We start from the raw sequence: 26,226 nt of genomic DNA on the forward strand, positions 1-26,226 counted from the left end.
TATGACCATGTCAATATCAATTTAAAACATACTCTAAGTATTTAAATTAAATAAATTGAAAAATTAAAATAACATGCTTTCACCAAATACGCTTTCACCAAATTTATTACAAAATATATTTTATAGCTTATCTAAAGAAACATATACCGTAAATTTAAGTCTATTATCTATTGTGTATACGCTAGAACTATCGACACGAATATCATAGAGAATGAACGACCAAAAAAAATTACCTCAAGGATAAATTGTTGACCAATAAGTCAAAGCCAAGTAGGTGAAGTAGCATCTCTAAACGGAAGACATGTCAAAGAGCTTGAGATAGTCCCCCGCCAGATAACGACAATATCCGACAAGGGTGAGACACAATTCATCATAGCAATAAGTCTTGTCGGATACCCCACACAGGCAAGACAAGATTTGCATAAGACCTTACAAAATAGGGGTATCCGATCGATGGACAAACCGACCAGGTAAACGAGACGCAAGCTTCGCAAAGGCTTAAGCAAAAAAAAAAAGTGAGCCATGATTCACTAGACAAAACAATTCGACTCATCAGTCGATCAACCGACTGACCAAAGTGCATGCATAAACCCTTTGATCGCGATTGAACGATTGACACACTTTTGTCAGAGCAGACGAGATCTTCATTCGACCGAAGGCCTCAGTTGACTGAATTCTAGCAAGTCAATCCACCAATTACCGATGTATCAAAATTAAAATTGTAATACTGATATAAAATGAAATCCATACAGTTTATTAAAGCATCGATCATATTAAGAACATTTTCATAACTTTTCTCTCATACATGTAATTGTGCAAAATACGTTCATATAAATAGAAGACAAGAATATGAATAATAAGACTAGCCCGATTTCCTCTAAAATAACTCTTGATTTACTTTTTTCTCTCTTTAACTAGACTCTAACTCTCGAGGCTCGTTCACAAAAGATAATCCCGAATCCAACATATTGATATACCTTTAAAGAAAACCCACATTGCCCGCTCATAATTTATATACATTTAACATTTAATAATAAGGAAGTTATAAAAAAGAAATAAATAAATCCAAACAATTTTATATATTGCAGAAACTCACTGTGCAATAAAATTGTTCTAATATTTTTGCATTTACCCAATTCCTATGTATTTGCACATCTAACATCTTCTTTTTTTATATTTAAAAAAACTCAAAATTTTCACATCACATTAAAAATATTATTATTTAAATTAAGAAAATGGAATATTCTTGTTCACCTATAAATACGATGGCATAAGAGTAAATATTGAAGTTTTAATGTTAGATATGTAAATACATAGGACTTAAAGGGTATTAATGTAAATCTTTTTTATTTTTATTTTTATTTTTTTAAATTTCTTCGTTCATCAGCCGCTCCTTTGATTTATTACTGCCGTCGTCTAACCCTTCAGCTGTGGCTCACCGTTTTTCTTCTCTCTTCCTCTCGATATGGCGGATGAGAAGGAGACCAGCGGTGCCACTGATAAAGCTGTCAGTGAAAACCCTAGTTCTAACACTAGCCTCAACTCCATTGCTTCGAACGATGGGGGATCTACGCCCGAGATGGCACCTCGTGTGCCTAGCAGAACGCCCTTCACCAGCCTGAGCCAGGTCGACGCTGACCTTGCACTCGCTCGGGCTCTTCAAGAGCAGGTAAGCGATTCCGATTATATATGCTATTTTCATGATTTTGCGTGCAAGGTGATAGAGATAGGGTTTTGATGATTTAAGGCTGTTCTTGAATTGGGTCAGGAAAGGGCGTACATGATGCTGAGGATGAACGGTGGTGATGGAAGTGATTATGCGAGCTCGGATGGCGGGAGCTATGAAGACGATGAAGAAGAATTGGATGGGGACCAGGAGGAGCCTTATGATGAACAGGGTAGTGTGGAAGGGAGTGATTATGGGGAGGATGCTTTCGATGCCAATGATAGTGGCATTAACCCGGAAGATTTTGACAACGATGAGGCATATGCTAGGGCTCTTCAAGACGCCGAGGAGCGTGATGTTGCCGTTCGGTTGATGGCCCTTGCTGGATTAAATGATTGTAGGATGTTCTTGTCCATGTTACTATTTCCCGTGATTGTTTGTTAATCTGTACGAGTTTAACTGCTTGTTTGAACCCGGATTGAAATCTTTTTTATTTTTTTTTTCTTGTGTAATTAGGGAGTATTGCAGAAAACGGGAATCATGAGGAGCATGATCAGGTAAGAATGAGTATTTTTTGTTTTTATTTATTTTTGTACGTGGTATAATGCCTGTTAACTGACTGCCATGTACGCATTTTCTTATAATTATTCTGAATTTGATCATTTGGAACTTGAAACTATCAAACATGGGGCCTCAAGAAACTAATTGACTACCTTATGCTATTAGAAATGTAAATGTGACAGGCTGTGCCTTCAAACAGGATTTAGATCCATCTACCTATTTTCTTATTGTGGTGGCAACACCAGTATTTTACTATGAATATAATTTATGATTTTTACATTCAAAGCTAAAAAAGCTCTCGGATTGACATATCACCCATTTTTAGTTAATACCCTGCACTTAACTTAAACTACCACTGCTACGAAAAAAAAAACAAAAAAGATGGAGCAAATTTTTAAAAATCCAAAATGCTTTCATTTCTTTGAAAAGTGTAATTTTTTCCAGCCAAGTAATAAATTCTGCACCATCTATGTGTAAGCATTTGGTCGAGTTGTTGTCACATCTGGTACAAAGATATAGGGATGACAGAAGGATATGAAGATTTCAAGGTTCCCATACTGGAAGAAAGTGAATTCTTTGCTCTCTTGATTTTTTTGTTTACAAATAATGGTAATTTGTTGCTATAATTGGTCTTATTGATTTTTTAACTACATTTTTTTTTTTGCGAAAAACACTATTTTTAGCAGGATGCATGGGCAGAAGCTCATTGTAGTTTCTAAAATGTGTGCTGAGCTGCTTTCTATTCCTGGAAAATCACAAGTGCATAACATTAGTTATCCACATACTTCTAGGAAAGCTTTGTTGACAGCAGTTGCTGGAAGGATTTGATTACTTGCGGGCTTTGACAAGGCTTTCCTTGGTTTACTTGTTAGAAAATGACTGTCTGCATATAATTTTAGGATATTTTGTTTTCTTACATAATACATTTTGCCATTTCTTATTCCAATTTCTAGTTACAAAGATTTACAAAATAAGGCTAGGCATAATCTAAAGCTTCAACTGTATTTTAATCTTTGTTCTGCAAACTGAACCCTGTCTTAGTGCCTACTCCTTATTCCCGTTATAGTCTACAACAACATCTTTGAAAGGGCATTCTTCACGATCATGTAGTCATGGAGGAGGTGCAGAAATACTAGCATGAAATTAAGTGTGGATTTCGTAAGCAAACCAAAATTTGGGTCAGCCTATGAGTTGATGTCATATTTCTAGTTCTTTCGGCTTAAGAAAGAAGCGTGTGAATTATTTAGAATGTCTGAAGGGCTGTAAATTGGGTGATTGTCTAATAGTAAGTTGGGCTTAGAGTGAATTGTAATGCTTCATTTTCTAAAGCTAAGTGGCTGCCTTGATCTCATTTTTTTTTCACATCATATGATGGAGTGTTTAAGAATTTAAGGTGTAGCATGAGCTGTTATTTGAAATTCAACTAAACATTTTTCTAGATTATGAATACTTGCTGTTTCATTAAAATACGATCATAGAATGGTTGAAATGCAGTTCAATGGAACGAAGCAACTGTAAACTATTTTCAGGAAACCTACTGTTGGCTGTAGCAATTGTAGTTGCGTTCCATATTTGAACAGGAAAAATTGATTTCTTAAGCTTTTAAAATCTCTTAAATATGTGGCCTGTATCCTAAAATGCTGATAATTAAAATATGTCCACATGAAATGCATATACATGCCACATGAAATGCATATACATGACAAAAAAAAAAATGAAACCTGTTCATGATTGATAGCATAAGATGACTAGCACTTACAATTAGAACGTTATGTTATAATGCAAGCAATTAATAGCTATTTTTTCATGGTGCTCATTCCCAAGGTAAGAACTTATGTGGTTATCAATGTTAATCAAGTATGAATGACTCAATCGGATGATTCAGATTTAAAGATGAGAATAATATACAATAATATATAGATTTATTAATCTTTCTATTACCCATATAAACCAAAAACAGGTGACAAAGTGTTGAGGTTTTTAAGCTTAAACTAGAGGTACTTGTCAACTTGGTGAATGTAGCACTTAGGTGCTTTTTGTGATGGTTTTTTTAAATGGTTAGGCGTCAGTTTTGTGCTCCATCAAAAGTTATAATTTTGTTTCAAAGTGGTTATGCTTTGTTTTGGCTATTTAAGTTCTCCATCCTTATTGCAATTTGTGTCATAGCATACAATGATAACAACAACAACAAGCATTTCTCCCATTAAGTGGGGGGTTTGAAACTTTGTGGGATAGCATGTAGAAGTATTATTAATTGTCTCACTTTTGTTGTGTTCATACTACATTACTGCATTTGTTAGATTGTGCTCCGCCTTGCATATGTTTTAGGAGCGTCGATTCGGGGCATTGGATCAAGTTCGGGTGTGATAAAAAATTGACCCAACTTGAATATGTCTAACCCGAAATCGACACGAATAATATACAGGTCGAAAATCTTAACCCAAATTAGACCCGCCTTCAACCTACCAACCGTATCCAACCCGTATAACCCATTTAACATAAGGGATAACTGGTTTTTGGGTTAAAATTGGATCAATTTCGGGTTGGTTGGTAGATTTCAAGTCAATTTAGGGTTGACGGGTCATTTTCAGATTTTTTGGGTCATTCTGAACCTGACTTTTAAAATTCAATGCAACTTGAAAATTATTCATGTCTACATGAACCCGGATTTTTTGAGTCGGGTTTGGGCCTAGTTGGCGCATCAAGTCAATTTTCGACACCCCTAATATACACATTTTATGTGTTCTGTTGAAATCACTTTTTTCAAGTAGTGTTGTTTCTTTTTGTCATGGTTTTCTTACAACATTACCTGGGTTCTAAGTTGGATTCTTGCATATATATGTGTAGAAATTCTAAAAAAAAATTTCTCGCTATCCTTCATGCATTACACGTTGCTATGTATATATAATAGTGAAAGTAATAAAAAAGAAAGCCCACCAAATTAAGAAAAAACAGAAAAAGAATATGTTTGGTAAAGGAAACACAAATAGTGAAATATTTTCGAAAGAAAGAAAATAAATTCCTTCCTAATGTGGATTGACATTTTTTAATACTATTCATTTTCTTATCAATCATTTGCATCAAATTATTTGTTAATAAAAAAGCTAACACCTAGGAACAATTTTTTTTTTAAAGTTTTACTCTCGTGAAAGCTTGTGGAAGGTTAAAACTGAGGGACTGTGTCCTAGTTCAAGCAGGAAAATGATTTGACTACTATGCCTATAAGTCTTATGCGATTAGAATTCTTTTTCCCTTTTTTTGCTGTTTTTTCTTTGGCGCTTCTGTTATTTTTTCCTTCTCCAAACGTTAACTGTGATCGGTGAGCGATTTCATTCTTTTTTCAATCTTACTTTTTACTATAGTAAGAAAAATTAGGTCTTGCTGGAATGAGAATATTAAAGCTAGAAATTCATTGTTTTTCTGAAGTAAGATTGAAATCTTGCTTTTTCTGGAATTCAATTGCGTTGAATTGAAATTTGTAACATTAGGCTAAATCTTGAGGGATTTTGAGAAATTAGATATTGATTGTGAATTTGAAACTAGAATTAAACCTAAACTACAAATAGAATCTGAATTTAATGTCATTATGAATTTGAGCTCTTATGTGAAACCTAGGTTCTAATCAAGTTGAATTGATCCTCCAATGTCAAAGTAAACCTATTATGTTCATTGAAGATGATAAATTGATTGAACAAGCGCATTTTACTTTTGATGAAATTTCTGATTTCTATGAACCAAATTGAAATTGATTTTGCTCTCGGTTCTTAGTTCCTTAAATTCCAAAATCGCAGAGAGAATTATGAAAAAGGTTAAACTCTGTCAATATTATAAACAATTTGTCAGGTATGATTGGCCTAAAGAAACGTGAAAATCAACTTTCATTCATCAGGCAACTCTGAAAGCAAATAAATCATTTCCCTTATTATGCTAGTCATTTGGATTAGCATTCTTTATAAAGATCGTTCATTCATATAGACATGCTATTTTTGCATGGCTTGCCAATTTTCAAATTTATTTCTTCTCATCATTTTGTAATTAGTTGTAATAATCACTAGTCTATATTTGGACACATATTAGTTTTTTGGTATTCTCATTATTTTCTTCATATCATTTATTTGATTTGCATGAAGGGTTTGTAGGAAATTAATTGTTAATTATGACAATTTAAAGTTTATTATGGATGTGAACAAATGAGGAGCAATTCAAACTTGAGTGCCAGGAAATGATACGTTTGAATAAAGACTACCTATAGAGGAATTCAAGAAATTAATTTCAAGATGACCTATTGAATAATACTGACCATGGGGGTCAAACTTATAAAATGAAAATTTGCTAAGACTTAGTATTTTCCAAACTCAATGTGTGTGATTTGACTTTATTTCATAAACATACTATTTTTTTCTTTGATTATTCTTTCTTTCCATCATCTACATTTGAAATTAAATCCATCGGCTTAATAATGGATCCAATTTTCTTGTTCCGAAAGGTGTCTTACATGTAGAGATTTTGTACACTATTGATGGTTGATTTCATGATAACATTGTGTTTTGAGATGAAAAATTTATTTGTGATAATTTATTAATTTCTTTGCAGGAATTTGATGCAATTTGGCATGATTTTGCACAAAAATTAGAGCAAACACATATTTTATTGTACGAACATCAAACATTTAACATAAATACAAAGATAAACACTTACAATTCGAGAGAAAGATTATCTCTCCCAATTCTCACAATGCAAGGGGTAGGAAATCTCTCTCAAACTCTAACCCTGGGACTCACAACAACAATATAATGCACAACCATAACCGAAAATATATTAGTCTTATTTATACTAACAATAGTAAACGAAAAATGTCTAAATTGGCTTTAGGCTAATAGAGAGTAAATTGTGCTTAGACGCACACAAGACTAAATTGCCCTTAGGGACCTGCGTAACAATACTCCTTCCTCAAAAAGATACATTGCCCTCAAGGTGGGAAAAAATATTGTTGGATCACGTCATGTGGCTCTCGCTCATAAAGTGGTTTGGGTTTGCTTCTCGCTGACAACACTGACACACTCGTCATGACCATCTTCAACTTCTCAAAAGTCCGGGAATTCACTTTCCCTCCCTAACAATTATTTTTCAATTTTTTTTGTCCACGACCACACATTCCAATTATAACCCTTCACTGACTTTCAGTAGTATCTTGTAAGTCTCATAAATCTTCTCAACCCCTACCAGGTCTTAGGTAGTGGCCCCTCCAACCTCTCAGCTACCTTTGATGGATTCGCTGACACTAGGGTCTTGCACAAGCTAGAGTCATCGTGAAGCACCACCACCTTATCTCCCTCATGAAACTCCATGGTCAAAAGTTTCCAATGCATCTTAGTCTTCCCAATCGCCTGTAGCCACTTCATCTTCAGGAGCACATTTGTGCTTCCCAAGTCCAAGGGAAGGGGGTCTTCCACCACATGTAGGCCCTGTGGTGTCAATATTAATTCCCTACAAATTCGCCAACTTTTCTTCACCTTCCCTGTCCCTATCATGACCATGGAGCTTCTTATATCTACCAACTTCATCCCTAGTTGGTCCACGACCAGATTTGAAATAAAATTGTAAGTGGCCCCACTATCCACATTCATGGTGGGATTTTGGGGTAAATCCCATCACTGAGTTGAGAGGCTCCTCTCCCTCCACCATTTCTTCCTCTGACTCCTCACCACCTCCCCCCCCCCCCCCTCTTACAATCTAATAGAATCTGGATGTCACGACAAAAAGTCCCACATCAGCTAGTTGTAGGGCAAAAAAACAGTATTTAAGCCTTGGGCTGCCCACCACCCCGAAGAGCTCTTTTGGGAGGTGACAAGTGGTATCAGAGCAGATTACTGCCTGCTAGGTGTGTGAACTCTCCATGGTCCAGTGGGACCCTCGGTGGAGCCGATTCGTGACGAGGGTGTCACGTGATTGGGTGGAGGAGAAAGTCACGGACAAAAAGTCCTACATCGGCTAGGTGTAGGGCCGAAAAACAGTATTTAAGTCCTGGGCTGCCCACCACCCCTAAGAGCTCTTTTGGGAGGTGACATGGAGCTCTTGATCATTGTACCAGTGGCTTGGGGCTTATTTTTCATCACATCAGAAACCTAATCCTTTTGCTCTTTTGTCCTGAATTTGTCTCTGTGAGGTTCTTGAAGTTTACACCGAGATGAGCCCCCCTTGGCGCCTCCTCCTGAAATGACACTATTTGGCTCCTCGGTATAATGGTCGTTTAGGTACTTTTGTGGAATCCACCTGTGGTGTCGTTTTTATTGGTCGTTTTCATTTGATTCTTATCTTCCACCATCTAGGCAAGCTCTATATTCTCCTTCAATCTCTACGGTATCAATAGTCGGAGTGCTGCTTATATGTCGAGATTTAGGCTCATGAAGTTCTTCTCCAATCTTACTTTAGAAATCTTGCTCAGCAATCTTGACAATAGCTTGAATCTCTCTCTATACTTCATGATAGGCTTCTCCTGTGTCAATGCATAGAATTGCTCGCGTAAGTCTCCTTTCTGAATGACTCAGAAATATTCCAACAAACAATCTATAAAATTCTCTCACGAACGGATCGAGTATCTGGCCTCCGTTCCCTGAAACCATGCTAAGGTTTTCCCCTCCAAACTTAACCCGTGTCTTGAGTTTCTCCTCCGCATTTAGCCCATTCACAGTGAAGTATTGCTCCACCTACACCTAGTCATGTGCATCTTCCCACTCGAAGTTGACATCTTTAACTTCCTAACCCTAGCATCACCACTCCAACTTCCTCTTATGTATCTAGGGTGAAACTCCATCCTTTGATCATAATCATACCCCATTCTGGTTTCTCCTTCCTTTTCCGCACACCTCCCAACCCCTTGTATAACCCTCCTCCATTCGGCCCACCCCTCTCTATCAGAAATCTCTAGTCCACCCCTATCGGAGTCCTAGGTGTGAGTTCTTGATGGTGGATTCTTCCCTCCTTCTGTTCCTCATTTTTTATGTATTTCCCTTTCGATCTGGTCATGGATTCTCCAATCAGCCCCTTAGTTAGGTTTTGCAAATTGAGCCGCCAGAGGGCTCTTAGATTATCTCAATAAGCTTTCTTATCATCTCCTTCATGTTCTTGATTTGTTTGTTAATGGCGGAAAAACCATCCTCTATCCTAGATTTACTTCTTCGAATCTCTCTTCAAAAGCATCCACTTTCCTTGTTGTCATCTTTCACGGTTTTCAATCACGAAGGAACTCATGGTGTTGAAATCCCATCGATGGCTTTCTTGTTGTTTGGCGTGCTTCGGTCACGACAGAGACAATGACAGAGGCGTCGTATGCTGTGATCCAGTGCGATCATGCCGATCCCATCACTGTCTTCTCAGTACGACACAATCCCATACGTTTTTTTCGAATCTATCTTCAATCGTGATTGTGTGATTGTATCATGATATTAAGTCAAGCAAACGATGCTTCCCCGCTAGCTTTTGTAACATTGATCCATTGTGTACTGCGTCTTGATCCCGTCGTCTCTTCCTAGCTAGCTCTTATCGGCAATTGTATCACAAGATATGCAATCCTGTCAAAGGCTTTTGTTTCAATCTGAGGTCATTGTACTCCACAATCTCAGCATTCTTTCGACCAGTGAAGGAGAAGCGATTATTTAGACATGATCAATGCTCAAAGGAGAATGTTCTTAGATTGCTGCAAGCTTCATGAAATCGCGAATCTTTACTGTATATGCAACAATCCTTCCTCCAATTGCTTCTTCTTGGAAACTCTAGCTCTCTAATTGAAATTAGAGCACACCCAATCCCTTTTTTTTGTGTTTTCCGATAAACGAATGCTCTGATACCATTTTACTCACGATCTTCCACATAAATTAAGGCAAATACCTTTTATTACAGGGACATCAAACATTCAACATGAATACAAAGATAAGTCCTACAATTTAAGAGGTATGCTATCTCTTCCAATTCATACAATTCGAGAGATAGAAAATCTCTCTCAAGCCCTAACCCTAAGACTCAACAATAATCTCATGCATAACCCTAACCCTAGACATATTAGTTTTAAACATCGTAAGATAATTATAAATGACAAATGACTAAATTGTCTGTAAGTTAATAAAGATTAAATTGTCTTTAGACACACGAAAGACTAAATTACCCTTAGCGACCGGCTTAATAGAGACACATCAATTAAACCTAGATGTTCATGACATATTAAATACTCAGTTCGTCCCTAATTGTTTTGTACTTGGGCATATTAATGTGGAATCCAACCACTCATTTTGTTATCATTGTAGCAATCTAAGGGCTTCTATTATTTGCACTTTAACTATATATGAGTTCCCCGTTATGACTGTTCCCTTCGACGATCTTTCCATTTGCGGCCGATCTTATGGTTGGGGTAGCTCTCTGTTTATATTCTCTTTTTTTTTTCTTTTGTTTTGGTGTTTCCTTCTGTGGTAGTTTCTGTCTTCCGTGCTTATTTATTTATATGGTTGTTTCCTTTTTGGGATTCTAACTATGATTTTCTATCCGTTTCTTTCTTGATGACGTGTTTTTGTAGAGTAAATTGGGAACTGCTATTGCGTGAATTTTTAAGTAGAAATTTACTGCTGAATAATGATTGGAAACTTGTTCTTACTAGAATTCAAATGCATTGAATTGAAACTTACATTATTAGCTTATATCCTGAGAGATTTTGAGAAGTTATTTATTTAAGCCCTTTGAGGCATGTAAAAATTATTAAATGGTTGAATTAAATTTTGATTCATTCTAGATTTGTTATTGGATGTGAAATCTTCGAACGCATGTAGTTTTTCATGATAACCTTTGGGGACTGGTCTCTTTGTACCATTGGGAGGACTGAATTTTCAAATTGTTGAATTTCATGCATGCTTGTTCTACTAAAATATCTAAAGATTCTTGTGTTCATAAATTAGATTTGTTGCATTAAACTTGATGCTTTCTAGTTTTACTTTTTGTGCTGTGAATCTTAATTGTTACAAAAGTTCATAATTATCACATTTCTTATGTGTTTTAATATTATGGAGATTTTTAAATTATCACTTGGACTGAATAAAAGACTGTTTTTGTTTGCATCAGAAGTGTGAGTTAATCATTGGAAATGGTGAATTGTGGTCATTTATGTATTTTTTTATGCAGCTTAAGCTAAGTTTGTGTTAATAAATAGACGCTAAAACTTCCTACATCAATGATGTTTCAAAAGTCATTATTTAATGCTTTACATCTAATTTTGAGAAAAAAAAAACATCATATTAAAAAAAATGTTGCATTTAATTTCTTCTATTACATTTTTTTTTAAAACGTATTAGAAATGTATTTGACCTTGTGAATGGAAATATCTCTTTTCATATTTCAAATTACTTTTAGATTGTAGACTATTTTATCATATTGTATTTTTTTTTTTATATTAGGATGCATGGAGGGAGGTTGATCCGGACGAACTATCATATGAGGTAAGCTGGTTCAGTTGATTCATTCATTATTCAAATTTTACTCTTAACATATCGTATGGGATATCTGTCTAATACTGTAGGAGCTTGTTGCATTGGGTGAGGTAGTCGGAACTGAGAACAGAGGTCTTTCTATCGATACTATAGCATCTTTGCCTTCAGTCTACTACAAGGCTCACATCGGAGAGGATTGCAATATTGATCAGTAAGTTCACAATTTTGCAGAAGAATAGAGCAGATGAATTTTTTTTTTGCATTTTTTCATTTTTTTTCCATTCTATTGCTTATGCAAAGTAGTTCCATGCGGAAATGTGCGTGTGATTGTTTTTTTTAAGGCCAAATGCCATTTCAATGGATTTGCAAAATAAACAATTCTTCTTTCTTGTTCTCTATTGGATTGTAAAACTGGCCAAGTTCGGTTCGACTGCTACCCTTATTACGTGATATGCTGTGCACCAATGAATACAAATTACATGATAATTGATATTCTAAAATATCTTATTGCTTGTATTTTTGTGTATATTTTTAGGGTTTAAACCTTAAAATGAAAATATTTTGTTTTTTAATACCCATTAATTGATTAGAAAGGGAGACTACTAATCAAAATCGGCTTTCTTTCGTTGTCCATTCTTTATCTGAAACAATAAAGTAAAATATCTTTCTGAAATCAAGAAAAGATATCGAGAGTGATTCTCGAAGGGCTTTAATAGAAACTTTTCCATTTTTTTCTTCCATGAATTAAGTAAATAAAATACGTTAGAAAAGTAAGCCACTTTTTTGTAATCATACCCTGTTTTAATCGCATAACTAAGATTTTAAAAGATGAAATTGGGAATTGAGGTATTTTGCTTTGTGAGGTGAGGCTTAAGGCTTGAGGCAGATAAAAAACTTCATCCTTAAATTGAAATTAATAATTACAAACTCATAAAATTAAAAATGTAATTCATAAATATATTACACTATCTACTTTTTTTTACTTTGTTCTTCATTATAATCCATAATTTCACATATTCAGAAAAAGAAAATAAATCTTAATCTTCAATTTTAATCTAAAATGAAAAGTATGAAATTTATTAGGACATGTGCTCATGTTCAAACTTTTTTCAGGCATCGACTGAACAAAATTCGAACATGTTATATCTGAGTCTTACGTATCAGTCCAAAGTGAATTTATGAAATTTGTTAGAATATGTGTTTGAATCATGTTCGAACTTCGATCAAACAAGGTTCAAATATAGTTCATATAATATTAGAACATTTATTTGATCAGTTTGAATAATGTTTGATCATATTTCAAACAATGTTTGAATATATTTGTATCATGTTTGAACCATATTTGATTAGGGTTTGAATATGATTTGAACAAAATTCTAACTTGATTTGAATCACACTCACTGCTGATTTGATCATAGTTCGAAAAGGATTTGAATCATGTTTTAGCAATGATGAAATTGTATGCATTCAAACATATGTTCCAAAAAAATTGTTTGAGGTGTACTCTGATTAAAAAAAAAGGCATAAGCCTTATTCTGGACAATGAGGCGCAAGTCTTGAGGTATTTCTTGTAAGCCTTACTTTTGGCATTTACTTCTAGAAGTTTTTGAAACTATGTGCGGAACTAAATAATATCCCATGGTGTAATCATAGAAATATATCGAAAAGCCATGCTTGAAATAAAATCTATTTTCTATTTGCAGCAGGTGAAAATAATAATTTGTTTTGTATATGTAGAGCGTCCATCAATAAAAAAGATAAAATCTTAACAAAATCATAAACTTACCTTGTTTAGTTTGGCATTCAAAACAACATCACTGCAATTAGCATATATTGAATTTATATATGAAAATATATGTATTTAAGCTGCTATTGGAAATGGGCTTGGTATTTTGATATTTTCTTCATCTTTTATTCCGTAATATAAGCATCTTTTGTTTAATCATTGTCTCATCGAACTTTAAATGAGAAGCCTGAATCAGGTTCTTATTTGTTGAATTTATTCAGATTTTAAATAGTTGTTGATTCTATATTCTGTTCATTTACCCAGATGTGTCATTTGCCGATTGGACTTTGAGGACGGTGATTCTTTAGTTGTGCTTTCATGCAAGCATAAATACCACACCGAGTGCATAAACAAATGGCTCCAAATAAACAAGGTACTTACTTTGTTTGTCTACTTCATGCATAAATTTGTATGAAATATGATTTGGTTTTTATAATCTATGTTTTTGCTTTTGTTTTCTTTTTGGCTATATTTAACAGGATTCTTTTGAATCATGCATTAATCTATTCAGCATAGCTTAGAAATTTGACTGCTAGTGTTCAAGCCCTGTCTAAGATATCATTTACTTGGTTGCATTTAGAGCTGTGAATTTGCTGGATATAGTGCACCTATGTGACTAATTCTCCAATAATCCGGATGAAGTAAAGTGCCAAGTAGTCCCCTTACTATTTACATTGGGTTATTTTAGTCCCAGAGCTTAAAAAAATGCTAAAGTAGTCCCAAATTGTTTTAATGGGGCCTAAAAGAGTGATTGGGGACTATTTCAACCGATATTAAAATTCTATGGATTAAATTGAAAATTTTGTTTAACTATGGACTAAAATCCCTTGCAAGAATTTAGGGGACTATTTTGACATTTTTCTCAATGGTATTATATATTCCAACTTATATCTGTGTGATTCTGTTATGTATGAGAATCTTATCAAGATCCACACACACACACACACACACACACACACACACACACACACACACACACACACACATATATATATATATATATATATATATATATGTATGGATATCGTGATGTTGAGAAGATCCGTTAGTTTTCTTAATTTTTGATGTTTGATCGAACTTTCAATTTACAAGCCTTTAGCATTTTATCCTGAATGGTGTTTGTTAGAAATTTGAAAATATACTTTGTAATGTCAACTCATGCAGGTGCATCAAAACAAATCGAATCCCATTTATTAATATTGAAATGGTTCACTGTATATAAACAGAATTACTTATTGTGCTCATTTTTAAAGGAGATTTACACACTTAACGCCGAAATTTTTTACGTTTTACATTTATAGCAGCGCACCCAACTCTTTCATATAAAATAGAAAAATGCCATTATATTTAACTTTTAAAAGGTGAAATATATGCAAAGTGCTATACAACTTTATAACAATGAGCCTTTAGGGGGGGGTGGGGGGGGGGGAGCATCTAAAGTGCTATAATTGTAAAAAAAATTAATTTAGGTGTTAGATATGTATATATATAGTGATTGGTTGGTATGTATGTAAATTTTTTTTTAATATAGCCTCCATAACTATTATTCTTGTATTAATGATGAAATCTTAGGTGTATACTTGTGAAATGCACGTTTTCTCAAAGTTAGGTGAGCACATCACCATTTTTAAGTTTCTTTGCTAATTAGCTCTTTTTTCAATAAATTTGATTTTATATGTATTCATTATGATGTAAATATGCATATGATGATGATTCTTACATAAAACGGACTATATTATCTAATATTGCATTGATTTATGGTGGCCCAACAACTGATTTTTTTGGCTCAACCATATATTCTCTATACTTGTTTGGTCACCTACGGCCTGATTATTTTCTCTTTATAGCGGCTTTCTACTATTAAAAAGACCACTGATTGGGCGAAGGTGTGTCGTTTTTTTAGTATTCCACGTGTTAGATTTATTTCCTTCTAATATATTGTTGCCTCATTCGATGATGTGTCATACTAAGTTTCCTTGTTTGTGCAAAATTTGGAGATTTGCATTCCTAAAATTATGGCAATATTTAAACTTACCTTCCTTGCTTACTAGTCGGTTCCCTATTGTCATTATAACTAGAAATTGGAACTTGTTTTTGAGCTATGATTGAAATCATAATTATTGTTTTTGTATAATCTTTGATATTGGAGATTTGCTCAATCTTGGCATATAGTTTTTAGCGAATTCAGGATTGTTAAATAGGGATTTGCATATTTTAATCAAATCCCTATATCTCAAGAGCTATCTGATTTTAGGTTTTTTTAATAAGATTTGCATCCAGACCATAGAATTCCTGTTTATTTACATATTTAACACCTAATCTTCGATTTTTACATTTATAGCCTGGTACCTGTGCATGAAAAGGTGTTTTCACTTTTGAAAGTTAAGATAGTGTTTTTTTTTTTTTGCTGTGATGTGAAAGATTTGAGCGTTTTAAATAAAAATAAATAAGAGTTTAGCGGTTTAATGTTTAAATACATAGGAATGACGTGGTATGCATGTAATTGCTCCTTTTATCATAAATTTGGACCGCAAAACATACAAAATATTAGTGTATGTTCAACAAAATTTTAGATGTTCTCTCAAGCATGTGTGCTAGTTGAACACAATTTATTTGAGTCGTGCAAATGTTGATGGCAACTTATGGGGGAGAAGCGTTCTCTTTGTACTGTGGCATGAGGCTCGTATCTTCTATTTGGTGACTTCTATTTTTTTTTTTTTAATCTACATAATTTGTTTTGGTTTGGCATGTGTGACAGATTTGGTAAAAAAATGCTACTATTTAAAGTCTTTTTTTTTTACATTGTTGATCATTATTTTTGCATGGTTTTATCAATCTCAACTTTCTTGTGCAATTTCAATTTCGGATGATGGTCCAATTATCATATCATTTGGGATGATTTTTGTGTGGTTTAATTCTAATAAAAAGACAACCTTTTTACAGTTTTACCTAAAATTAAAGTTAGTGGACTGTACTTCGAGCTTGCGTGTCTGCGCGTCTTTTTTCATCTGATCCTTGACCTGCATCAATAAAACCCTAAACTTTAAGTTATCCAACATTAAATTTAGTTTCTCAATTAAAATCGCGTCTTCATATCATCAAGATTAGAGCAGAAATTACTAGATCATCAAAAAAATTGGGATTTTAATAACTTTCCAAAGCCAATTTCATGAATTGCTAAACAGGCCAAATCAAATGAATCAAGTTATTTTAGCATCTGTAAGAAAATCATTTCACGAATATGAACAAGAAGTTCAATATGACGATGAGCCTATTTACACTTTTAGGAGACAATATTTTATGGGAGCAATAATCAAGGTTGACATCATAAGACATGATATTAAAATTTCTAATAATCATTAGATGACTCATATTTTGATATAGAAGACGACATAACTAGGCATGTTAAAATTGACGCATTCACATGCAATGCAAAAATAGATTTTAAGCTATTTCTCAAGTAACTAATTTACTTGGATAAGTGGGTAAAATATTTGAGTGGGAAACGATGTTAATGAGCATCAATGAATATCTACTTAATTAAAACTAGAGAATTTTGCACATACCATGCAATTCTTATCTATCTACATATCTAACACCAAAACATTGATATTTGCACTTATACCATCTTGTTGTCATAAACCTATGCATAAAAAAGTGTGTTTCACTTTTAAAAGATAACGATGGTGGTATTTTTATGTAATGTTAAAGATTTGAGTGATGTGCATGTTAATATGAATGTTCTAAGTATTTGATATGCAAATACATAAGAATTGTGGGTTACATATGTAAATGCCAAAACCAATTGGGTAAGAAAAAATGAAAAGTTCCATTGATAAGCTACAACTATTTGAGGTGTAATCTGTTTCACCCTTGATTCTTACAGGTTTGCCCAGTTTGCAGTACCGAGGTTTCGGCGTCGTGCGGCAGCCAGGCCGAAGTTGAGTGAATAAATCCTGCCTTTGTATCCAGAATCATAATTCTGAAGGTAGCTGTAATAGAGCCATTCTGGTTTCTTTCATTAGATGTGTTGTTGTATTCTACACAAGGGACAAAACAAGCTCGCATATCTCATCATCCATTACTATTCTGGCAGGCTTTTTAATATTGTTTTGTCCGCTACATTCATGCTCTAGTTTTAATGAGATAAGCTATTTCTATTTGCTCGTCTTTTGCGTTCTTGATTGCTTAGTTTCTTTTTATCCTTTACATAATTCTTCCTTCATTCAAATTTGAATCGAGTAAAATACAAGTTTTAGCTTTTTCATTTGTCTAACTTTCACAATTATTACATCTATTTGAAAGAAAGTCGCTCGTCATTGAGAAAATATTTCGTCCGAACGCCGCATGTCCGGACGGCCTACAATCGACGGCCACGTCGTCATACATAACATCAACGGGCGACATGACCGCTGGTGTTTGGCCGTCCGGAAATGCGAATGTCCGGATGAAATATTTTTTCTGCATCCTCGTAATTACTTGACCATCCTTAAAATTTTGATGCCTTTCTATTTTGAAAATTTACATACATATTACTGAATTCCTATGGATTTATTTATTTATCTAACACTTAAATTTTATTCCTTACATTAATTATTTTCAGATCATTCATACTATGTTAAAAAATACTACTATCACTAATTTTTAAAAGTGAAATATGCATTTTCATGCACAGGTAAAGTTCAAGCTTAGAAGTTAATTATGCAATTATATAAAAACTGTGTTATATATGTAAATATTCTTTTAAAATTTACGTTATTTATTTACCTTTAAAATTAAGTATTTAAAAAAAATTTACACTTTCATGCATTGGTAATGTTCAAGCTTAGATGTTAAATATGTAAATATATAAACTTGTGTCATGAATGTAAAGCTTATGAGTGTTTGGTACTTTTAACCTTAAGGGCCATTATGATTTACAATACGTAACACTTAATTCCATTTACATATCTACCCTATATAGGTATGTATCATCTTTCTTATGCATGAAAAGTTGTGTTTCATTTTTAAACTTAAAGAAGTGATTTTTAATATGATATGAAAGATTTGGGTAATATAAATGTAAAGAGCAAAATTCATAGGATAGTTGGGAGGTCACTGGAGTTTTCCTTGGATCCGTGATATACCCTACTCTTCATTTCTTTGTATTCCTTAAAATAACCGTTCCTATTTTAGTCACTCCCGTTTGATTTTTTCATGTTCAATCGTTGAAATTTAAATTTTGAAATCTTAAAGGCAGAATCACTGATTTTAATCGAGAGTTTTCTTAAGCGACCCCGATCATTTGAGATGTAATTAACTATAAGTGTTTAACTCTATAGGAAATTTGGAACTCAAGTAAAATACACCCTATTTAACTCTTATATTAGACATGTAAATACATAACAATTGGGTGCTATGCATGCAAAAGCCCCTGAAGAACCACTTCCATTATGTTTCTCTGTCCTATCGATGTCATTTTCATTTTTTATAATTTAGAAACCGTGGCAACCGTAAGGTCATATAAAAAAGTATATGTAAAAACAGTATTGATTCTCATTTACAATGTATAGTTAAAAACAGAGCTGTAATAATGTTTATGCTGTAGATTATAATCAGTTGATTGAAAATATAACAATTAGGCACAAGGGAAAGCATATTTATAACCTCCAAGGTATGCATTTATGGTATATCTTTGTCCCAACTCTATAAGGGAGAAAAATATAAATCCTATTGAGGTTTTATTGCCAGGATTGCAGCAAAAACTAAAATTTGAGAAAAAAATAGCTCATTGTCAGCTTTTGCTTTGCTTCAATACCTTTAATAAACATCAGACTATGATGGAGAAGACTCAGTTCGTGTTTAATTCGTTCGATAAGTAAACGAGATGAACGTGAACAAATCTTTTTCATTCGGTTATTTAAACAATCCAAACACGAACAGTGATGCGTTCGTTCGTGTTTGAATCGTTATTGTTCGAAATATAAAATAATTTCAAATAGTTATATATAAAAAATTTGAGATATTTTAAAAAATTAAATTTTATAAATTGTAATATATAATAAACTAATAATTATATTAGTAATATATAATATAAGTTATATAATTAATATAATATATTATTTATATAGATTAAATTAGTGATGTCAAACTGGCTCGTCGTTCGCGAACAACTCGTGTTCGGCTCGTTCGTTAAGAAACAAACACAAACAGTGATTTCACGAATAATTTCAAGCACGAGCTTATTTCAAACAAACTAAATTTCAAACGAACCGAACACGAACACAAGCTCTGTTCGTTCGTGTTCGGTTCGTTTACACCCCTAGCTTCAATACCTTTAATAAATATCAGACTATGATGGAGAAGATCTAAAGATGTTTATCAAGCTTAACTAACAAACAATCTTTGTTTTTGCCTTACAATTTTACCTTTGTGGGCTTACACATATTGGGACATATATATAATTTTGGTAGAAATGCTCAAGCTGACCAACATGAAAATCAATCGAAGGAGGAAAATTCACATGCGCAAAGAGATTTGAATGGCACACCTTTCAAAAGTGATTTAATGGGTCATTTATATACATACCACCCATATCTACACATCTAACATATATGTGACATGTATGTAAAAAAATGAAGTTTAAGTGTAAGCTATGTAAGTACAAAAGAATTAAGTGATATGTATGTAGGTGTTTCTAAATTTAAATGTTCGCTAATCATGAATCATGTCACCCGAAATCATCATCAAGATGGTGATGAAAAATCAACTAGAGATGGATTCTTTTTCTGCCAAGGCAAAGGCATCTACAATCAATATAACCTTATTGTTTCTTTTAAATCGAAATTAAATTATTCTAATTTTATTTGATTACTGATTCTTATATATTTACCTATCTGCCATCTAAACTTTACCTTTTTTATATTTATACCGCCCAGCGTTCTCCAATTTTTTGGTTGTCATCTGCTATGTAAGTTCTAAGTCTCGTGGGGTTGAGGGTTCGATCCCACTGGTGTGTGGATTCGTCGAATGGTTAGAGGCATGAGGTTGGTTGGGGCTCGTATCATAACTTCTTGCTTTTGAATATATATATATATATATATATATAATAATGTACAGAGTTTTGTAATGTTTTAGTTTATTTTAACTCTGTAACATGACAGCGTTATTGGAAGTAAAAAAATGAAAAAAAAATGGCAGCATCATACGCATAATTGGTGGGCATCACATTGAAATAACCATTCTTGGGTGTGTCGTGGTCTACTGGTGGATACATGAATATGTAGCACACCCAGGGATGGTTGGGGCTCATCTAATCTATATATATATATATATATATATATATATGACATAAGAATTAGGTATATATATTAATTGAAGACTAAGTGGCACATATGTAAATACATAAGAATTAAGTGGTATGCATGTAAATCTTTCTAAAATTCAGGTTAAATTAGTGGTATAGTTTACTAGATGAGGGGTCGCGTTAGAAATCTACATCTACAATCGTCGTCCGCGAAGCATCGATCCTTGACCAAGAACTTGTTATCGGTTCGGATGGCGGAAGAACGGGGAAGACCAGATGCTCAGCTTTTTGAACTCCTAACGTCTCTTCTCCAAGAGGTATCACTTTCGCCATTTGTTTTCATTTTAATGTCGATCGTTTTTTTTTCATCGGGGGTCTGCGGTGTTTTCTTACTCACAGAATAGAGTTGGAACCTATGGGGCTTCGATCTGGGACATTGTAGCACACAAGCGCTTTGATCTTTCTTTTCCTTCTTCTTCTTATTCCGTATCTAACTGTTTGTTGCAGAGCATTACTAGAGATTTGTGCTTTTACTCGTTCAATTTCCGCTTATCTGTATTTTGGCCTGCTTGTTTCATCCAAAAACATTCATATTGAGTGCTTCTGATTCTCTCCTTATGCATAACACACCGACTAACACAAATACATAAGACGAAATAAAGGTGCAGTATCATCATAACTCAAACTAATAAATTGTTCTACATCATAAAAGAAACGGTAGAAAGCTTGTCTTAGAAAATGACTTGTTTATCATAATGAAGCTTAGGATCCATCATTATCTTTTGTATTTGCCTTAGTCGGCGTTCTAGTTATCAAATTAAGAATCCAACATTTTCTTTTGCTATGAGGCATATGAAGAAACATCTTCATCCATATTGCATCTTCTTGAAACTTCTGTAAAACTTTCTACTAGCTAACATCGTCTAGATCTTCTATTGAATTGAGAATTTTCATACATTCGAGCAATAGAGATTCAGATGTTTTAGTTGGAGTTTCGATTGACTTGCACTTGTTTTATTATTATATTTTTTAATCATACCAACCCTTCTTTTCAAACCTTCACTTAGTAATAGGAGTGTAGAGGCAATAATATCTTAAATAGTTGTCTTTTTAGCACGTTTTGTATATAATATGCCCGTAAGTGCCACATCATTATTCTTCTCTTTCTTCATGGATTTCTCTAAAGGCTTTGTTTCACTTTCTCCAATCTTTTCCTCTTTCTCAGTGTCTGAAGGGATTTTGGTTGAATGATGTTGCCAGTCGTGTCGCCATAAATACGACAAAAAGACTCATACATTCAACATTTTTTTTTTAAATTTGAAATGTTCTTCCAATTTTGTTGACCTACATATTGTTGCACCACAAGTATAATTATTAAAATTTATGATTAATAAATGTAAATTTTAGATAAAATATAAGATGAAATAAATACCTTATATAACTTTGATCAAACATCTTTGGATGCAATCACTTGACCTGTGATTGCGTTATAATAAATTCCTCTTTTAATAAATTTTAAAAGTCTATCCAAGGAGATATGACCATATTGAACTTATTTCTCATTTTTAAATTTTTTTTTTTTTTTTTTTTTTATGTTGATGATTCAAGCCCTTGCATAATGTGTGATCATGCAGCTGGAGTGAAAGTGGTTGTTTATCTGTTCCCATTAATAACTTCAATTTTCATGAGTTGAATGAAAATTTGCTCATTTCTATTTGATCATACAACCTCTCCACTGTTTTCAATTATATCAGTATTATCCATAGTCTATAAAGATATAGTTAAAGTTCTATTCAATTAAAGTAGATAATAAATTGATAAAACAATTAAACAGAATCAAACTATTGGCAATACCAAACTATTGGTCTCCTATTCACTCATTGGCTACATTCTACATACCTTACAATTCTTATGCTTATACATATCTAACACCTAAACTCTCTTATTAACACTTAAACTACCATACATTCATAATTCTTTCTTTGGGAAAGCAAAAGTGCGCATGTGTTTACATATTACATGGAGAGCCAACATGAAACATTGCTACACACCAAAATATCAACACACTTGAAACAATTACATGGATAGCACTTTAAAAATTGCTACATCAAATCTAGCACCACACTTGAAACAATTACATATATAACACGTGAAACATTGCTACATACAAACTAGCACCCACATGAAGCAATTACATAGCTAACACTTGAAACATTGCTACATACAACACCAGTATTACTTTAAACTAATTCAAGCCAAATTAACTCAAAATCAATTGTAGCTATCTTACAATCATCTGAACATCGCATTATCTGGAAGCTCCTACTAAATAATGCAGGCAATTACAAATTTGAGCCAACCCAACACACCCATTCTCCTAAAAAAAATATCTCCTTAAACCGTCCCATCTTCCCCTCTTCCATCTTCATCACCACCGAAACTCCTCTCTCCTCCTCACCTTCCGGCAAACTTGGCAAAAGATAAGTCAATCCATCAAACAACATACAAGCTATTCTCATATAAATCGGCTTCCCCCACCCAAAATCCACCTCATAAATTGACATAACCATTCAACTAACCACCCACAGATCCGTCGGGGGCATCACCCACAAATCAGAAAAATGCATAAAATCCTGAGATCTAGAAAGGGGAAACGCAGAAAAAATAGACCAAAACCATAAATTTGGAAAGGAAAACATGCTTCAACATTGCCCTGGCTATGAAAGTCGAATGATTGAAGAGAAACTGAAGAAAGCAATGAAAGAAGATCTCACCTAACCTTTGAGAGTCAAAGAGCGGCTATGGGAGATGTGTTGCTAGCCGAAGGAGAGGCAGACGGAACCGGGTCAAAGGATCTGAGAATATCCGGGCAAAGCAACGAAGGAAAGGGGATCAGGATTTGCTCAGTTTTAGGGAAAATATTTGCGTACATAAGACGTATGCAGCGCTGCGTACGTCAGGGGGTACAAGGGGGTTATATCCGGGTTATAGCCCCCTGTAACATCTGTGTAACCTTCGTGTAATTCCCTTGTAACCTCCGTGTAATTTATTTGTACCCATGAAACTATAGAAGCGCGAAACTCATTTGTAGGTTACAGATAGTTTACAAAGAGGTTACAGGGGAGTTACAGCGGGGTATAACCCCGATATAACCCCCTTTACCCCCTGAATAACCCCCTGAACGTACGCAGCGCTGCGTACGTCTTATGTACGCAAATATTTTCTCAGTTTTAGGGCTTAACATGTTTTCATTATTTTCAAAACACAAAAAATACGTTTCACGAGATTTGACTGTTTTAAAAATAACTCACTTGTGTTTTATAAAATAGATTTAAAAAATCAGATGAAAAAAAAAGACAAACAAACAATATTTTTCTATTTATTTATTATTTTTTTTTTTTTTTTCAAAAATGAAAAATCTCCTTGTTTGATGCTGAACAAAAAAAAGACAAACAAACAATAATCCAAGCAGGCCCTAAGTTTTTAGCTTTAGAATTTTCCTTGCATGGTTGGCCTAAGCTTCATGTTTAACGTAATTGTTGGCTTTTACTCAGATTTCCAGCCAAGCTTCATGCCTATGTTCATGTACTTGTTTATACTTACAAGGTAAACATATAAAATGGTTATATTGTTTTTCTTTTTTTAAAGAGCAGCAAGTTTTTGATTTTTCAATATTAATGATTGATATATAAGCTATTGCTCTCATATTTGCATGTGTTAAAAAAGTACAGTTTTCCATTTAATTCAACACTGCTTGCCATCTCATCTTTACTACATATTTAAAATAGAAAATAAGCCCCTCCATGGAAAATGCTCTTTTAACTTAAAAATACACTAATGAGCATACCGTTCTGTATGTACAGGTAGAATCATTAAGCAACCAAGAGGAAGTTGAGCTAAGGGAGAAGATAGAAGCACTGGGAATAGAAGTAACTAAGGTGCCTCCAAAGCCTCCAAATAATCTCAATGAGGTTTCTGCTCAGCATCATTGTTCATCCTATTTCATTTTAGGAAGATTTACATACATACCACTCAATTTTTATGTATTTATATATCTAACGAATAAACTTATAATTTTTACATACATACCATCGTACATATGCATGAAAAGCTGTATTTCACTTTTTAAAAGTTAAAATGGTAGCACTTTTGATGTGATATGAAAATTTTGCTGGTATAAATGTGAAAAGCAAAACTTAGGTGTCAGAAATATAAATACAAGAGAATTGGGTGGTATATATTTGTAAATGCCATTTCCTTATAATCACTCCTAATCGGCTTTATCCTTCATTTTTAGCTTGAGATAGCAGCTGAGCTTGATAGGTTATCAGCCAAGCTAGATGATGTGGACAAATTGATATCATCGACAATGGCTAATGACCCTGAGGTTCGCTCGCTCCTTAGCAGCACGGCCGATGTGTGGCTGCCGGTCATCACTGCCACTGCCGATCAAAGGCGAAGTTTTGCTGTAATCAACAATAATGATGATCAGCAACAGCCGTGACTTGCTTAAGTATGAAGCTGCTGAAAACCAGGGCCCTCTTGGTAATGCTTTTGTTTGTTAAACATGTCTGGTTAAATTTTTGTTTAATAGTTTGTTGAATAAAAAATTATTGATTCTGTGTGAAAAAAAATCTGTTGTTGACTTGATATTGTTATTTGTAATTAGGTGTTTTAGTTGCAGTTTTGTGATTGTGCAAGTAATCTTTGTATAATAAGTTACTCAAAATAGGTCTCATTGTTTGTCTTCTCTAAAGATTATGTATAATTTATGGTGGAATTTATATATAATGAATATTAAGTTTTAATTAAAATAAAATTTTGTTTTATTTTAAATTTAAAAATAAAATTCATATAAATAAGCACATGATGCATTTCAATTTTTGTTAGGTACTTGTTGTTTGGCATTGGACGACTGCCTGAAAAAAATATTACGTCTGTACATCCAGATAGTCAACCGCCGGGCGCCACGTCTCTCTGCTTTGACGTGTATGACGATGTGACGCCGGATAGTTGGCCGCTCGGACGTGCGGATGCCTTGTACCTTCTGTTTGTTCAAAAAAAGGTCAGGGGATGTGTTGTATTATGATTGTGGTGATTTGTATGCTTACCAGATGAGCATGCGTGTGCCTAATTGCATGCCTGTTGAGTGAAGTCACCGCCCGCTATTATCATTTGCCGGCACAGCTGCTGTCGTTTCCGGCTGCCTGCTTTTGCTGGCCAACTATTGGTTTATTTTGTATGAAATTTATTTATCTTCTAATGAAATAGAATTAAACAAATTTAAAATATTTCAAAATACAATATATTATTTTAACACTACTATTCTTTACATTGCATTCTTTTCTTAAAAATGAAACAGCCCCAGGTTAAATTAGTGAAGGCAAGTAGGGGAAAAAAAAGGACTTCAGTTAATTTCATCATAAATTCATGCACATCATAGGTGCAAAATTTTACG

At 33.8% G+C, this 26,226-nt stretch overlaps 2 protein-coding genes across 3 annotated transcripts; both read left to right on the forward strand.

Moving 5' to 3' along the window:
- The first annotated feature begins 1,399 nt into the window (after positions 1-1,399).
- On the forward strand, positions 1,400-17,649 carry LOC110017984 (E3 ubiquitin ligase BIG BROTHER-related-like). The gene is made up of 7 exons (XM_020715186.1): positions 1,400-1,669; positions 1,769-2,063; positions 2,183-2,223; positions 11,665-11,706; positions 11,787-11,908; positions 13,748-13,856; positions 17,370-17,649. The coding sequence occupies exons 1-7, from the start codon at positions 1,466-1,468 to the stop codon at positions 17,430-17,432; spliced, it is 876 nt and encodes a 291-aa protein (XP_020570845.1). The 5' UTR covers positions 1,400-1,465; the 3' UTR covers positions 17,433-17,649.
- A 3,289-nt stretch (positions 17,650-20,938) lies between these two features.
- On the forward strand, positions 20,939-25,709 carry LOC110031701. 2 transcript variants are annotated; one of them, XM_020735053.1, is made up of 4 exons: positions 20,939-21,085; positions 24,632-24,739; positions 25,066-25,313; positions 25,659-25,709. In XM_020735053.1, exons 1-3 carry the CDS (start codon positions 21,020-21,022, stop codon positions 25,270-25,272), a joined length of 381 nt encoding a protein of 126 aa, XP_020590712.1. In that variant the 5' UTR covers positions 20,939-21,019; the 3' UTR covers positions 25,273-25,313; positions 25,659-25,709. The 2 variants fall into 2 exon arrangements, with proteins under 2 accessions (XP_020590712.1, XP_020590704.1); XM_020735045.1 differs by lacking the exon at positions 25,659-25,709 and having other exon boundaries at positions 25,066-25,482.
- The last annotated feature ends 517 nt before the right edge of the window (positions 25,710-26,226 follow it).

This window comes from Phalaenopsis equestris, unplaced genomic scaffold (assembly GCF_001263595.1).
Source record: "Phalaenopsis equestris unplaced genomic scaffold, ASM126359v1 Scaffold000002, whole genome shotgun sequence".
Taxonomy (NCBI): domain Eukaryota; kingdom Viridiplantae; phylum Streptophyta; class Magnoliopsida; order Asparagales; family Orchidaceae; genus Phalaenopsis; species Phalaenopsis equestris.

Excerpts from the sequence above, each read along its gene's own strand:
- LOC110031701 (XM_020735053.1), top strand. The coding sequence starts at position 21,020 with ATGGCGGAAGAACGGGGAAGACCAGATGCTCAGCTTTTTGAACTCCTA. Across the intron at positions 21,086-24,631 it reads TAACGTCTCTTCTCCAAGAG|GTAGAATCATTAAGCAACCA; the intron begins GTATCACTTTCG and ends CTGTATGTACAG. Across the intron at positions 24,740-25,065 it reads CTCCAAATAATCTCAATGAG|CTTGAGATAGCAGCTGAGCT; the intron begins GTTTCTGCTCAG and ends CTTCATTTTTAG.
- LOC110017984 (XM_020715186.1), top strand. The coding sequence starts at position 1,466 with ATGGCGGATGAGAAGGAGACCAGCGGTGCCACTGATAAAGCTGTCAGT. Across the intron at positions 2,064-2,182 it reads CCTTGCTGGATTAAATGATT|GGAGTATTGCAGAAAACGGG; the intron begins GTAGGATGTTCT and ends TTGTGTAATTAG. Across the intron at positions 13,857-17,369 it reads AATGGCTCCAAATAAACAAG|GTTTGCCCAGTTTGCAGTAC; the intron begins GTACTTACTTTG and ends TGATTCTTACAG.